The sequence below is a fragment of the Lampetra planeri genome, chromosome 30 (assembly GCF_965212315.1).
Source record: "Lampetra planeri chromosome 30, kcLamPlan1.2.h2, whole genome shotgun sequence".
Taxonomy (NCBI): domain Eukaryota; kingdom Metazoa; phylum Chordata; class Hyperoartia; order Petromyzontiformes; family Petromyzontidae; genus Lampetra; species Lampetra planeri.
In genome coordinates, this window is record NC_136136.1 from 9,801,448 (window position 1) to 9,818,238 (window position 16,791).

Genomic DNA, 16,791 nt, shown 5'->3' on the forward strand with positions numbered 1-16,791 from the left:
ACCCCGCTCCCGCCAGACCGCATAACAACGTCCCCCCAATGTCCTTCACGATCGAACAACCCTGACGTTCTGGATCGCGGGCACCAAGAATCAACCGCGGAGCGCTCAGTGGTGCCAACTTGGCGCCACCAGTGAGGTGGTGGTGGGGGGGGGGGGTCATTGTTCACGTCACCTTGAAGTTGTTCTCCTTGGGCTTGCGGCGGAGCAGGAGGTTGAAGTTCTCGTAGACGTCGTCAGCGTGGTGCTGGATCACGGCCGCCATGTCCTGCTGGTACTGGTTGGGGTCGAGCCACACGCGGATCGTGCGCGTGTCTCCCTTGAGTTGTGGCCGAGGCTCAGGACCTGTGTGTGGTTGTGCGTGAAGGAGCAACAGTGTCGCGATTAGTGTGCCGCACTACGAACCCGGCGACCCGAGCTTGATTGCCGCTCACGGTAAACACCAGTGACGATTATCAGAATCGTCACCACGGCGCCCATCGTGCCAAACAAGCCTGGTAAGGATCGAGGAGGGGGTTGGTGGGGAAGGGTGGACCGGGAGGGAGCAGAGGGGAGGAGGTGCGGGAGGAGGGGGCAAGCGGTGGGTGCCGGCAACGCACCGTCCTCTATGACGCGACCCTTGTCATCCAGCAGGCCCTGCACCTCGCAGCCGCGCACGCACGCCAGGTCCAGCTGCTCCAGGAAGGGCCGCGTCGGGGTGTAGCGCGTGCCCCAGGGCTGCGTGCCCCGCACCGTCACCAGGAAGCACACGTCGTGCTTGCGCAGGCCTGCGGGCAGCGAGAGGTGAGGGGGGAACATTGGCGCACGCTGCGTTAAACATCGCCCCCTCGCGTCGCCATCACAACAGTGCCTCTCGCACGGTCCAAGTTATCGTTCGTGTTGTGAGATCGTGCAGCGCAAGGGGGAAAGGGCTAAAGCCAAATGACTTCGCAGCAGTGACCATGGCGTGTAAGGCAGAGCAGGATGAGCAACTTTGAGATTTGGATAGAATGTGGAGCAATTAATGATCCGCCTCGTGCGTAAGGGCGAGAACGTGATTGATGGCAATGGTTTCGGGAGGCCTTCACCCGGCACTAATTAGATCATTGATTAATGATAATCATGATGTGTAGAGAGTATTTTACCTTTATTAAATCAACTCAAAACTACTGTCTCTATAACAACTGTCAGTCATCTTGGCAGTCAACTCGGTCATTTAACCCAAAACACCTGGGCTCTTGTCCTGTGACCTCCTGCCAGTGAGCCTTCGGTACATCACGTGGCTTTGAAGCGCCCCAAACCTGGCACGAGCACCGCAAAATAGCTGTGAATGGCGGTGGCTGCATGCGTGGGGAGCGGCAGTGTAGTGTCTCGCGTGGTGCGCTACAAAACCCGGCGACCAGAGTTCGATTCCCACTATACCATGGCCGACACCAATGACTATTATCTGAACCTGGGCTTCCCCTAGGTAAATTCAAATGAATGGCTGGTGCGGTGTATAAACATTGCCACGAGGGAGACAAAGGCGGCACGGCGTGGAGCTGGCCATCAATCCCCTCGTGTGCCGTGCCAGCCATCAAAGGTGCTCATTAACAGCACTTGCCCTAAAGTCTGTTAAGGCTATTGGGGGGGGGGGATTTTTGTCTTTGTGTGCGAGCATGTGTGTGTCAGCCAACGCATGGCACCTGGGTCTATCCCGTGACCTCCTGTCAGCGAGCCTTCGACACTTCACGTGGCCTCTAAGTACACGTGGCCTGGCACAGCTGCCATGGTGACGTCACCGCCACTTAGTGGCGAATGGCGGGTATTGGTATTGGTGTACGTGCATGCGAGCATGTACAAGCATGTGTGGGTGGGTGCGCGAGCGATCGTACCCTCCCACTCGGCCTTGATGTGTTGCCGCATGTTAAGGTGCAGCGTGATGTCGGCTCGCACGCGCGACGGGTGGTTCTCGCCGATGTGGGGCTTGGCCACCTCCACCACGGAGAAGGCCCCAATGGTCTGAGCCATGCGCGCCCAGCCGCCAAACATCGTGGTCCCATCCTCCACACGCCTGCACGCACCAGCCCACCCACACGGACGGACAAGTACGTACACGTCGATAAACGTGAACATACAGACCGATTGTACATGGGGGGGCATGCGAGAACACGTGGCTGTTGACGATTGAGAACCGATTGCGATTCATTATTTCACATCCTCTTATTTAACCATAGTTTGGCCCTCATTTTTATTCCACAGTCCGGTCCGAGATGGCACCGCGGGCCATCGATAGAGATAGCGGCGCTGACGCTCACCAGGGCTTCATGCGGCTGACGGCATCCTCCACGTCCTGCCGGATCTCGTACGTCGACTCGAGCCGAAAGAGGTTGAAGTTCCGCAGGAGGTAGTCGTGCAGCGTCAGGAACTGCAGGTTCAGCTTGGGCAGCGCCAGGCAGCCTGCAAAACAATACGGGCACCAATTGCTGTCAAGAGCACAGGCCAGGGGCAAGGTCTGTCCACGCATTTACTTGTCCTTCCCCCTGCATCTCCAATTAGCCACGGCTGGTTACTTACGGTGCGAAAGAAGTTCAACATACAAACAAATAAAATACTCACCACCGTCATCAACATTAACCCCGTGTTATGAAAGGGAAATATAAAGTAGGCTTTTATGCGGGGGTGGGGGCAAAAGCCCTTCGTCACAGTAGATGGGACTTAAACTTTGACAAGGTAGCAGTGCCTTAAACACACGAGGAAATTAGAAGAAGTTGCAATGTTGAAACAATGTTAATAAGTTTAATGTAGACTTTTCTCAAATTTCACGGCGTTTCCAAGGCACCACATGTGCAAAGTAAAACCTCTAACGGCAGGGTCAGCCAATCGTCATGCTGTCTCTCTCTGCTCTGAATAGTGTTACGGATGATGGTATGAGTTTACTTTTATTTGTCCGTGTAAACTACTGCTGCTAATGCATTCCGATGAGCACGTATGGCAACGTATGGTGCGTTTAAAGTTCAATATAAAAATATAAAGTTTTGTTTATACGAACGAGTAGAGAACCAGTCGTTTTGAACAAAAAATAAGAGACAGCTGTCATGTTCACATTCGTTTCACATCGCTCCTGTGCTCTGAGCACGAAGAGTAATCTGCTTTTTTTGTAACTAAAATGTCAAGCTAATATGTAGGTTTTTTTTTTTTATAAACGCTAGGATTTAAAGAAAATTCTCCTAAAAGTATGACATTACTGGGAGCACAAATTAAAAAGTTAACACGATTTTAAATGAGTCGTGTCATTCTTCTGTATTGGTTACTCCCACCTCTTCGGTGCCGCTATGATTAAACGGCTTCTAATCTTGTTCTGCCATTTTAATTCAACCCAACGTTAATTTGTTACAATCCCATGCAGCCAGTTACCCAGCTAGTTTTCGGTGGCAACTGCCCAACGGCCACTAATAATTTAGTTATTGTTGGGGTGGAGAGAGGAGCCCAGCCAGCAGCCAGCCAAGAAACTCGAGGCATAGATTATTTGTAACTGTACGATTCAAACACGTTTTCTGACCAATGGGAGAATTTCATGAGCGAACAACCACACAAAGCTGGCTCTGGACAAGCTCTTCCGTGAACGTGGACACTGGGAGGAAGAGGAGGAGGATAAAGCGGCCACTACCGTCGCCCGAGAAGTACTCGGTGGGCACGATGTTCTCGTTCCAGATGATCTTCTCCGTGGGGTAGAGGGGCATCTCGTTGAGCGCCTGGATCTGTGAGATGCGGCGTTCGTGACGCGAGACCTGGGCACATGAGCGACAAATGGGAGAGACTTGACGTGGACTCCCAACATATCCGAGACTGGACAGGAGCACACCACTCGGGACAACACTCGGGTGCTACTTTAGAATCATCATCATGTGTTCAGAGTCTTTGGCTGCTATAAATTTCCACACGGTGATAAAGCCACTTCGTTGAGCTATCATTTGCGATTGTTAGGTGGCTTCTCAAAAAGAGCTACAGAGCTTAGTGGGCCTTGCCTGGTAAAAAACAAATAGTTTAGTAGTTTAGTTTTAGCTGCCATGTGAAGTATGCTTGTTTTCTTCCCATGGGTGCAACGTAAGGATGTGTAGTTTACATTAGAACTGTGTTCACCATGAGTTAAGGTTGCAGCCCTGCAACTGCTTGCTCACACCGCTGCTGGTGGCAGTGCCTCCACAAGAGGGAGCTATAGAGAAACCCCTCTAACATCCTACAAGGACAACGATTCCCCCGTACAGCCTTACAGACTTTGTTTGGGGCAAGTGCTGTTAACGAGCATCTAAATTGAGGGCGGCATGACACATGAGGGGGTGGGTGGTCAGCACAACACCAGACCGCCTTTGTCTCCCCAGCAGCAATGTTCACGAAACACTGCACCAGCTACTCATTTGAGGCCAAGTCGACCTAGCGGAGGTCCATGACAGGTTCAGATAATCGTCACGGGTGTAGGCCGTGAGCGGGAATCGAACTCGGGGAGCCGGGTTCGTAGTGCAGTGCGCCAACCACTGCACCACCGCTCTCCACTAGAGGGTACGCACGCAGGCGGACGCGCGCACGTACCATCATCTCAACGAGGAATTCCTTGCTGTAGGAGCTGCTCTCTCCATCCGACAGAGGCGGCAGTAAGTTGAGCCGTGCCGCCATCCGGTGCAGAAGCTCCGTGCTAGTGACGTTGGAAACACACCGAGGAGGAGAAACCGACGGGGGCCACAGCACATTAAGTCAGCCTATGATACGTACCTAGTTTACAATGTCACATGTTGTTTCGTTTAAAAAAAGTTAACGCACCACATAATTTGAGCACGACACTACAGCCTGCTCACACCAACAGATGACAGACGTGTGTGCGGTAACACATTCCTGCGGAGGGAGCTGGTAGGAACGTTGGGTTGCTCGGTCAATGGCCAGGGTCAACGGCGGCGTGGTGTATTCTGCAAATATGCCCGACTGTGAGGGCGGGCACAAGCCGGCGTGAGTAGGTTAAACGTTGAGTTTTATAAGGGCACCACGGGGTGACCAGCCCCTCCCCACCCAGCCCCACCCCTCCCACCCCCTCCCCACCCAGCCCCTCTCCTCCCTCCCCACCCAGCCCCTCCCTGCACGACGGATGGACACAATAATCCCCTGTGGGCTGGTGTAACCAGGAGGTTCCTACCAGTATATTGTGATGACTGACATTTTTTTTTTCTAAAATAGATATCTTTAATTAAAACAGGCTGTGGTAAAAATAGAGAACTGGTAATTAAATACATTAATTGATTGTAAACAACTGACACCAACTCCCTCTGTAATTTAAAAACTGCGGTGTCTCCCGTGACATGACGCCCAAGGGCACAATTGTAAATTTAAATATTTTTTAAATACAATGACAAAGATCCCCATATTGCCTCAACAGACTTTTGGGGCAAGTGCTGTGAGCGAGCACCAATACAGGGGATTGGCCAGCACCACACCTTTGTCTCACGAAGTGGCAATCTTTACACACAACACCTCGGGGAGGCCCAGGACCAGTTCAGATCACTGTTACTGGTGTTGGTCGTCGAACTCGGGTCACCGGGTTCGTCGCGCAGCGCGCTAACCGCGACACAACCACTCCCTAAAAAGACAAAACTTCCCCGTATAGCCTGAACAGACTGTTGGGGCAAGTGCTGTTAGCGAGCACCAATGAAGGCCGGGACGGCACACGAGGGGGTGGGTGGCCAGCACCACGCCCGGCCGCCTTTCTCTCCCTAGTGGCGATGTTTACATACCGCACCGGGTACTCATTTGAGGCTGAGTCGACCTAGGGGAGGCCCAGGAACGGTTCAGAAAATCGTCACTGGTGTTGGCCGTGAGTGGGAATCGAACTCGGGTCGCCGGGTACGTAGCGAGCGCGCTAACCGCTACACTACCGCTCCCTACGCAGATATACACACACACACATTTAAAAAGTGTGAGCATAGGTAAGTTCGCTCGCTGGCATGGTGCAGGTGTGGATGTGCATCTCACGAGAGCTCGCCGAAGTGCTTCAGCAGGGAGTCCCTCGTGTCGATGGAGGCAACGTTGGACAGCGCAAAGTCGCGCAGCTCCGGGAAGTTGGCGAACGCGACGCGCTGCGCACACGACACACGCGCGACACTCTGTAGCGATCCAAATGCACCATCGAAGGCCGATGTCGCCAACTGCATCGGCGTAAAGCTGCAGCCCTGCACTTGCTCACTCAGGCCACTGCTGCCAGAAAGCGCCTCCAGCATAGGGAGCACTGGCCGACTCGTTCACGGTGAAAGAGATGGAACGACCTGCACTCGACCCCCACGCGCGACCTGCTGGTTGACTAACTTGCGTACAGGGCAACATATTTCCACATTGGTTTATAGAGGCAGAATCTTTGCTGATAAAGATAAGCGAAGGAGGAACTTGTACAAGACTCCCAGTCATAATACAAGTGCGACCAATGGCCACGGTATAATGGGGGTTGCATCTTGCTGACAATGACCGAGCAAGTTGAATCCTAGGCAAGGCTGCTGTTGTGCAATATCGAGGCACCAAGCGACGGCGGATTAACATGTCGCACTTTGCCGACGGGACGTTAGTCAGGGTCAAAACTCGTGCGGGTCTCTGGTCTATAACATTACTCACTGTCGTCACCGTCACGAACCACCGTCTACCCACTGCTAGGTGAAGGCGTCTCCACACCGTTGTAACTTGCTGACCCCGTGCCCCTACTGGACATCTGTAAAAAAGAGCTTCAGAGCTCACAGGATTCCTCCTGCAGTCTCTATATTCTGATTTTGAACTTTAGGGAGGTGAGTATCTGCATATGGGAGGTATGTGCATACCTGCAGGGAGGTGAGGCGGTCGTAGTGCATGTTGGTCATGTCATGGTCGGTCAGGGCGTTTCCGGACTGGTCATTGATCTCAAAGCCAGAGTAAAATTGCAGCATCTCCAACAGCTGTAAACAAATGGACCAGGCAACCCCACGCAATATAATCAGATGGACAAACATTATTTGCGTAAGAATTCATTATTTCAGAGTTGTGAAAACTGTCCGCGAATTATAATCACGGAATGAAAAATATAGAATGAGAAACATTATTTAATGGGACAGTACGACTGGTTTTCATCTGCAGGGTTTGAGCAACACTGTGATCCATTAGGCTCATCTGGCGGTAATGGACCTACTCTTCCGCGCCGATCAATTAGGCCAGTTTTCTACAGGATAAGTCCCGAATGGGGCCCCTGTGTAGACTTTACCAGTCACGTGTCCTCCGGGGTCAACCAGAGCGCCACGGCCTATAGTAACCCCATTCCATGGCCGACACTCTCACACCCCATCCTGTAGGGGTCGGCACGATACGCCGAGCGTGGTGCCACTCAGCGTTATCCATCAGCGCTCACCGAGCCCCTCCAGGGCCGGCACTACACCCACATATACGGGGTGTCCGCTATGTCAATACATCGCACGCCGTGCCTCTCGAGGGCCGGCATTACACAGTGACGTCTGCGATGTCACTGCAAATGCATTAATAAATATATATTGTACTTACAACAGCCCGTCGTTAACAGGGGAATAGTCGGTAAGCGAACACACTGGGCTCTATGGAGGCACATCGATAAGCGATTAGTCGTTAACAGGGGTGGTCGGTAAGAGAGGTTCTACTCTACCCGACTATACACTACACTACTATACACTACACTACGAGGCACTACACTATACACCACACATTGGGCTCTATGGAGGCACATCGTTAAGCGATTAGTCGTTAATAGCGGTCGTCGTTAAGAGGGGTTCTACTGTATATACGTACGCTATGCGGTTTTGGTGGCACAGGGGGTGGTGGGGGGTAAAAACTTGTTCACAAGCGGACGTCCGCTGCTCACCTGTATGAACAGCTTCCCTTCCTTGGGGCGCTGCGCCAGCTCGGACAGGTGGCTCAGCACCACCAGGTGCGAGTCGTCCAGCAGCGTGTTGAACCAGCGGCGTGTGGGGAGCAGGGCCTGGGAAAACCCACGAGTAGCCACCGGGTGAAGTTTAAGTGTTGAACAACCGTGAGATGTTTTGTCGTTTTTTTTTTTAAACCATATGTTACAAAGTGTAGTGATATCGCGGATGTCACTGTGTAATGCCGGCCCTAGAGGTATGGCGTGCGATGTAACGGCATCGCGGGCACCACGTATATGTGGGGTGCAGTACCGGCCCTAGAGGGGCTCGGTGAGTACTGACTGGCAGTGCTGGATGGCACCACGCTCTGCGTGCAGTGCCGACCCCTACAGGGTAGGGTGTGAGAGTGCCGGCCATGGGAATGGGGTTACTAAGGGCCATGGCACTCTGGTTGACCCCGAAGGACACGTGACCGGTAAAGTCTAAACAGGGCCCCCGAGTGGGGGCTAGGGGTGGTCACGTGTCAGGGCCGAGATCTTGCTCGAGGGTTCTCGAAGGTGGTCGTGGCTAAGGGCGGAGTCAGCCACACCACCGAGCATATAAGCCGGGTCCCCGAGAGGGACCGGCTGCTGTGGTTATCCTGAAGAATCTACGTTGTACGTTCTATGTCTGAGTAGAGTCACCAACACGTGGACCTGGACCCAAGCTGGGGTCCTGTCCGTTGTAGCTACTCCCAGTGTAATTAGTGTAGTTAGCCTGGTGGTCCACCACCATAGGGCAGTTACCCCTTTGTGTTGGCATCAATAAATGTGTTGCCTCCAAAGAGTGCGTCTGCGACTCAGTTGAACTCACTACAAACGCAACCGAATATAATGCGACGGGTGCGGTAAAATCACAACGCAACGCCGCAGCGCGCACAATAATTGTGCAACCGTTATGGAACCGAACGGAGCAATATACACGATCGAATTGACATTTTCCGGGTCACTCACCTCCAAGTCGATCATCAGCTCAATGAAACGCTCGCAGTAATGCACCTTGTCAGCACTCACATCCCCTGCACGCCCGCAGTAAACAGCCACAGCAAGAACGCTGATTAATCTCACTCTCCACCGCATCGCACACGCATCGCATATCTATGTAATTAGTGAATCAACATTAATTAATTAATGTACTACATTTTATTTTTTTATATTCCACAGGCACAGCGGCGCATACGGAAATCCCCGGCACTCTCGCATGACTGGATTGTTTACATGAACTCTACATTTCCACCCACATTCAAATAAACTAATTTGAGGAAAAGACAAACTCTCTCCTCTCACTCCTCTTTCTGTTTGAGAGGCAAATATATAACTGTAAACCAAGTAGTACCACCATGTGGAGGAGGCGATAACCATAACCAAATCACCCATTAATGGTATTGGCACAACATTGCAATTCAAGGTCCTCTCTGACAAAAGTTCCCTGGGTACATTAATAACACGATTGCTGTTATAATACAAAACCATGATTACCAGGATTCTGTTCCTGCCACAAAGTGCCCTTGTTGCACCCACCTTTTGCGGGAATAGAGTTGAGGACGGAAACAAACTTCTGGATGAGCCTTGAAAGGAACCGGCGCTCATAATCAGCCCTGAAAGAGTCAGGGCAAGCATCATCGTTAAATCTTCATCATTATCATCCATCCTCTGTTCGCTACTCCACGTCAAAGCATTTTCTCTATGATACTGACACCTATCTGCTTTGTGTGCGAGTGTCTGTTTGTGTGAATGCGTGTATGTGGGGAACAGTAGTGTAGTGGTTAGCTTACCGTGCTATGAACCAGATTTCGATACCCACTCACGGCCAACATCAGGGACAGTTATCTGAACCATTCCTGGGCCTTCCCTAGTTGACTCAGCCTCAAATGAGTACTTGGTGCTACGTGTAAGCATCACCACTAGGAAGACAAAGGCAGTCGGGCAGAGTACTGGCCACACCTCCTCGTCATGTGCTGTGCAAGCCTTCGAAGGTGCTTGCTAACAGTACTTCCCTCAACAGTGTTAAGGCTATACGGGGATCTTTGTATTTTATGAGTGTGAAAATGTGTGTCGGTATGCATGTCCGTGTATTTGCGCATCTACCAGTCATCTCAGTCCGTTAACCAATGACCTCTGGGTCTGTCCTGAAAACTCCTGCAAGCGAGCCTTTGACACTTCATTTGGCCTTAAAGTGTACCTAGCCTAGAATGCAAGCTGCGGTGACATCATCGCTACCGAGTGGCGAATGGCAGCTGTCGTGTGTCTGCATGCGAGTGTGCCTGCCTGCGTGTGAGTGTGCCTGCCTGCGTGCGAGTGTGCCTGCGTGCGTGCGAGTGTGTTTCTCGAGTCTTACTGCTCCTTTGCTTTTGGCTCCAGCTTTTCGTCGCTCTTCTTGATCAGATTCCAGAACTTCTTCAGCTTGGGCGTCTTCCTGAGCTCTTGCTCCAGACGAGACTAAGGGACACGTGCCAACGTGTGTTAAGTCACACTCTGGACCATCCCACCTGTACTTTCAGGAGTAAGCGGATGAATGCGTGACTAAGAAAGCATTAGTGAACGCGAAAACATCAGATTAGCGAACACCTCTATGTAAAGGCAGCTCTACCGTGCACAAAGGGGGCACTGGATATGTGCGGTTAATTGGTCAGGGCGGACACGCGGCGGTCGTATACGCGACGCTGTGCAGTAAAAATGAATAAGTAGAATCCTACGTTTGTACTAAATGTTTTCCGCGAGCTGTGGCCGTGTAAGCTCACCGGCAGCAGGCACACCCAGGTAGGCAGGGAGATGAGACGCTGCACCTGCTCGCGAATCACGTCCACCTCCTAGCCGGCCGCAACATCGAACAACGGCCGCAGCAGCAGCAACAACAACAACAATCAGAATATTCATACTGGAGGAGGAATCCAATGAGCTATGAAGCTCTTTTTCAGAGATGTCCAGGAGGGGTGAGTAAGAACGTTACAACAAACAGTACAAAAGCACGACAGTAGTGCAAAGTATAAGAAAGGTAAACAAATCACCCAAACACCAACACAACTAAACCATCCCCCATCCTACCAAGCAAAGCCCACTGAGGTATTAGCTTATTTTTCAGAAGCGACCCGGCCACAAACGATAGCTCAACAATGTGGCCCATCATTTGGACAACAGCAGCACGTGCAGACAGCAGCAGTGTTTTGTTATTCATGATTACGCTTGATCATAGGTCTTTCCCCTTTTTTCTGGCAGGTGTTAAGATGTTAAAACACCAAACTGAAACCTTTGATAAGTAATCGTGTCTGCATTAACCAGTGCTTGTGGTCAGAATGCAAACAAAAAAACATACTCTGATAATATATGCATTGTCCTTGAAACTGATTGGTCCACACCAGAGGCAGCTTTCTTTTGACCCTCATCTCAAAAGAAAGCAATAATGTGCGGTGTGACAGTTTGCGATGCAGGATGCTAAATTCCCATGTACGGAATTCCTCGTCTAACACGGTAGACGCGTTCCTGAAAAGTACCGCGTTAAGTGAGGAATTTCTGGAAGATGGCGAGATAAAGAACTAAGATGAGGGTCTGCGGCATACCGTATCATTCTATGCGTATACCTAGAATTCCCAAAGCGCTCAGCCACGGAGCTCAAGAAAGTTGTTTGTCGTCGACCGCTCATAAATCGTGTTGTAACGGTCTGCGTTAAAACGGGTGCGTTTTTACCAGCAGAATTGTCCTATAGTGAAAACGTGCGGTGTTAAAACCTTTTAAGCGAGGACTTACTATCCACATTTTTTTTACAATTTTAATTTTACCAGGTAAGGCCCACTGAGCTATATAGCTCTTTTTCAGAAGCGAACTGGCCACAAATAATAGCTCAACGAAGCGGCTTATCATGTGGAAATGTATAGCAGCCAAATAATCAAAAGCATTGATTCTAAATGTGGAGGGAAAAACCGGAGGACCCAGAGAAAAATCGACACGTCCATGGGGGGAGAGACACGCAAACTCCAAATATACAGCGGACGTCAGGGTTGGGATGGAACCCACAACCTCTTGTATACCAGGTGAGGTATTTAACATCTCACCACCGTGGCTCCCCTTGCTATAATGCACAACCCAACTGTCTTCTGACACTCAGTGGATCGTTAACAAGAACCCAAATTGTCAACCGGCGCGTAAACGTGTTGGTGCGAGATAGAACCCAGCGGGAGGGTGCCGTCTTGTTAGCCTAAAGGTAAACCTAACATATAATTTATATATATATAAACTAAAAAAATCATGAGCAGCATTGTGGAGAATATAAGTAAAAAATTAAATAAGCAGATAATACGTTACCTTCCGATATCTGTACCTCAAACATAAATAAAAGTATTTGCTACGCGTCCCAACGGCCACACGACCCGCTGAGACTGATTTTGTTTTAGCAGCATTACTTTAATAACAGCAAACTCTGGACCGGTTTGAAATTCCTTGTCTAAACATCTGTCGGGCTTGGTTAAACCAGGCGGTGATCTGTCAGATGTTTATAGGCAATGACCTTCTTTCACATGATTCGACGGCACATTGTGAGCATAAACTTTATATATTTGGGCCGCTGGCTGAGCAGGCCCCCCTCGTTATTACTTGCGGGTGTGTATTAACCAAACACAAATACACATCGCCTAATTCAAAGTGGACGTTAAAGACCCCCTCGACGTTACTTGAAACGAGTGGGTTATCGCGTGACACGTGTAATGGTCCAGATTTGCCAATTTTTTTAAATACCGGCAAACCATTCAATCGGGATTCCTACGCGCCAATGCTGCTCCCGACTGTCAGACTATATAGGACTGTGAAATAAAGTGCCGTCTTGACAACTACACTCCATAACAATGGCACAAATATGTGGGCACCACGGTGGCGAGATGTTAACGACCTCGCCTGGTATACAGGAGGTCGCGGGTTCGATCCTGACCCTGATGCCTGCTGCATATTTGGAGTTTGCATGTTCTCCCCGTGGTCGCGTGGATTTTTCTCCGGGTCCTTCTCTTTTTTAGCTTCATACATTTAAGAGTATTTGGCTGCTATAAATTTCCACATGCTAAGCCACTTCTCGTTGGGCTATCATTTGCGATGGCCAGGACGCTTCTGAAAAAGAGCTACACAGCTCAGTGGGCCTTATTTGATCAAATAAAAAACAGTTTAGTATAGTTTAGTTATAATAGCAAATGGACTAAATGATTATTAAATCAACCACTGTGCAGTGCTGCTCCGATGCCGCATGGCTCACCAGGCTGTTGAAGCAGTGGTCGAGGAAGACGAGCAGCAGCGTCTGCTCCCGCAGTGTCACCGCCGAGCCCTCCTCCGACAGCGAGGTGGCCAGCACGCGCTGGAAGAACGCTGGCACGTGCTGCGGGCGCAACTTGAAGGCCTGTGCGTGGCGTGCGTGCGTGCGCGTGTGGCATGGGAGAGCAGAACGTGTTCTGGGTTGTTTCAATGTTTCTTCCTTTCCGGTCCCACCTCCCCACCTGCGCTCGCTCGGTCTCTGATATTTGTGAGCCAACGCAACTGCGATGAATGGTGGAGGAATGCATAATCATCATCATGCATCATCAAATTCACGTACTACTTCTCATCAACTCATCTGGAAACTACTAGTCTGCTGTACAAATAGTTAATTAATTGAGAATAGGTTTTCCCCTTTTTTTCTGGCAACAAAACAGGTGTTAAGATGTTAAAACACCAAACTGAAACCTTTGACAAGGAATCATGTCTGCATTAACCCCAATACATGTGGTCAGAATGCAATAAAAAAACATACTCTTATAGTATATGCATTGCCTTTGAAACTGATTGGTCCACAACAGAGACAGCTTTCTTTGGAACCTAGTCTCAAAAGGTTTTAGACCAGAGGATGCCAAAAGGTATACAGCACAAAGACAAACACCAGAGTAATGAGAGCTCGGGTTTGAGCAGCTACATCATGGGACCTCCTTTGACAGTACCGAAATATGAAAATAGGTTTTCCCCTTTTTTCTGGCAACAAAACAGGTGTTAAGATGTTAAAACACCAAACTGAAACTGTTTACAAGAAATCATGTCTGCATTAACCACACATACTTGTAGTAAACATGCAAACAAAAAACATATTCTGACACGATTCCTTGTAAAAGGTTTCAGTTTGGTGTTTTAACATCTTAACACCTGCATCAGAGAGCCTCGAGACTTGCCTCCCACGCCGACACGTTCTCGCGAAACTTCTCGTTGAGCATGCAGCAGATGGACAGCAGGTGCGCCTTGCTGCTCGTCTGCGCCGTGTAGTTTGGCCACAGATAGTTCTCCAGGTACTGGCTGCCAATCCGACACGGGGGCGAGACGAAAGGTGAGCACGGGTAAGACGGTCTCTCGCGGCTTCCGGGCCACTGCGTGCATGCAGGAGCTGAGCCCACCCGTTACAAACGAGGTACTGTGATGTGGTCGGGTGGATCGGTCTTATAGGGATTGGGCAAATAGGGGTCAGGATTATCATCAGCCTCTCGATTTGTTCACCAACGCACAATGAGAAAGAAGGGCTTGTGTTCATAAAAGTGTGCTTTTGTTTGCAGGACAGAATTTGATGTTGGATGTCATAAAATAACGTCAATGATTTCGTTGATGGCTTCTTTCATGGCAGGCGCAAAAATGAGAGATTCCACATTCAACATCACTAATGCACCATTTTTAGTCAACAGAAAAAAACTGACTAAAAATTGTTATTTGTAAAAAAAAATACGAGTTTCTTTTTACTTAAAACTGAACAAACGTCTCAATCTGCAAATATACACCGTAGTTGGTCACTGACATTCATATACAAATAAATACTTCAGATATTCTCACCTGAACTCCAAGAGCATGATTTTTCTGATGGCAAACCTGAAAGAGAACACAAAAAATACAGCGACCCATTTACAGCAACCATTACTGCTCAGCGTTGAGCCAAACAACTCAGATGGCTGCACCGTCTACATGCAAGGATTTACACGGTGCCTGCACTTGCAAATTTACAGCGGGCTTTCTTCTCCCGGGAACAAAGGATCTGTCTGCACTCACATCTGTCGGTGGCCGAGGCAATGGCAAACATTCCAAGTTCCCGTGGCAGGAGCCAGTATTTCCAAACGATGACTACTGTTGACTTTCTGTGAAGTGGTACAGGCAGTCTTCAACTTACGAACAGTTCCTACTTACGAACAGGTCTCAGGAACGGAACCCGTTTGTAATTTGGGGACTGCTCGTAGTGGGGAGCGGTAGCGCAGCGGTCAGCACGCTGCATTACGAACCTGGTGACTCGAGTTTGAATCCCACTCACAGTCAACACCAGTGACGATTATTTGAACCAGTCCTGGGCCTTCCCTAGGTCGACTCAGCCTCATATGAGTACCTGGTGCGGGCGTGGTGCTGGCCACCCACCCACTCGTGTGCCGTGCCGGCCTTCATAGGTGCTCGCGAACAGGCCTTGTCCCAACAGTCTGTTAAGGCTATATGGGGGGTCTTTGTATTTTTTCTTGATATATCGACCTCAAGCGCATGGTAGGCTGAATTAACTGAATGAGCTGATTGTCCGAATGAACTCACAAAGTGATTGCGAGTTGGGCATTCAAACCACAGCGATACCTTGTCATATTAAGTAACACGACAGAGCAAAAATTAATTCAACTGGGAGAGAATATAGGTGTGATATTAATTTTAACGGAGGCAAAAGAAAAGTATTCCTTTATTCATTTTATGTAAATTGTATTCCACCACACATGTTTAGCGTATGAATGGTATCAGTGCCTTAATCAACATTTCCGGAACCTCCGATTAGCATGATTGGCTACGTACAACATCATTCACCTTCCCTTTAACTCCAATTTTCAATTATTTACCTGGTTAAAAGCCCAAACATTTCACAATTTAGTTGCTGGACCAACGTGAGCAAAACCAAACAGTGCAGTGTACACTTACTTTGTCTTTAACATTTCTCTCTCATATATGTCTTCGATCACCTGTTAAAAAGATAACAATGAAAAAAGTAAAAAAATGTGGACGGTATTACACGGCAAGTTTAAGTATGGAAATGATGTTCAGTGGCTCACAACAGAGTAGTGGCCATCTGAATATGGAACTCAGTGGCCACTCAAAATAAGGCCTTGCATTAAAGTTCAAAGTACAATATGCCTCTACTATATTTATAACATCAACCATGTGCATACATATTTTTTCTAAATACATTTTCCAATGTCAATGAAGTCAATTCGGTCGGAGTCATTCTGGCTGGTTAATAAAAATCTAAATATTCGCCTCTGATATAAAAAATTATTGTCACGGAACATAAAAATCTATTTCAGTGGATGTAACAAACCATTACATCCTGGCTGGTTAGGATTCGGGTTAACAATGGGATGAGGATATTATTCTGTCAAAAGGCATTTCCCATCCTATGCAGTAGTGCGAGTCTCATTTAATGTTCCAATCCTGTTTACCTTTGGGTTGAAGGGTAATTTCTTCTTTATGTGTGGTGCCCAGTACTGGTTTGAGAGCTACAGGCATACAACAGAGGGGACACAGTTAAATCATTTCAACCGCTCATCTTTCAGCATTTACATCTTCTTTTAGAAGTAGGTGGAGAAGATGAGTCTTAAGCCTGGACATGATACACAAGGAGCCGTTAGTGCAGGCAGCAAGGGGTGAGATTTTTAGCAGAAGAGGACGATTTTTAGAACTGGGAAGATGGATGAATAGGCCAAATAATGCAAATGACTATTGCATACCTGTCAACCCATAAGGTTACCCGTATTCTTGTATAGGGAAATTTAGTTTCCAGGTCCACACGGCGTACAGCCGTTTCAATACGGGCATTTCTTTGCATGTCTATTTCATCCTTATGGCGGTACCCCGGGGTACCAAATAATACAAAACGCAGCGAGGACGATTGCGCTAAAACC

The 16,791-nt window shown here is 49.1% G+C and overlaps 1 protein-coding gene across 1 annotated transcript in view; it reads right to left on the reverse strand.

The window, feature by feature from the left end:
- Positions 1-16,791, reverse strand: part of AQR (aquarius intron-binding spliceosomal factor) — a 36,707-nt gene that overhangs the window by 17,314 nt on the left and 2,602 nt on the right. Inside the window, exons 3-20 of the mRNA XM_078608734.1 lie at positions 16,330-16,386; positions 15,812-15,852; positions 14,705-14,740; positions 14,059-14,179; positions 13,119-13,259; positions 10,627-10,695; positions 10,224-10,324; positions 9,407-9,483; positions 8,840-8,904; positions 7,847-7,963; positions 6,804-6,917; positions 5,974-6,077; positions 4,546-4,648; positions 3,626-3,746; positions 2,274-2,415; positions 1,851-2,029; positions 597-764; positions 173-342 (exon numbers count right to left, since the gene is read on the reverse strand). Coding sequence (XP_078464860.1) covers positions 173-342; positions 597-764; positions 1,851-2,029; positions 2,274-2,415; positions 3,626-3,746; positions 4,546-4,648; positions 5,974-6,077; positions 6,804-6,917; positions 7,847-7,963; positions 8,840-8,904; positions 9,407-9,483; positions 10,224-10,324; positions 10,627-10,695; positions 13,119-13,259; positions 14,059-14,179; positions 14,705-14,740; positions 15,812-15,852; positions 16,330-16,386 — 1,926 coding nt within the window. The remainder of the gene's footprint in view (positions 1-172; positions 343-596; positions 765-1,850; positions 2,030-2,273; positions 2,416-3,625; positions 3,747-4,545; positions 4,649-5,973; positions 6,078-6,803; positions 6,918-7,846; positions 7,964-8,839; positions 8,905-9,406; positions 9,484-10,223; positions 10,325-10,626; positions 10,696-13,118; positions 13,260-14,058; positions 14,180-14,704; positions 14,741-15,811; positions 15,853-16,329; positions 16,387-16,791) is intronic.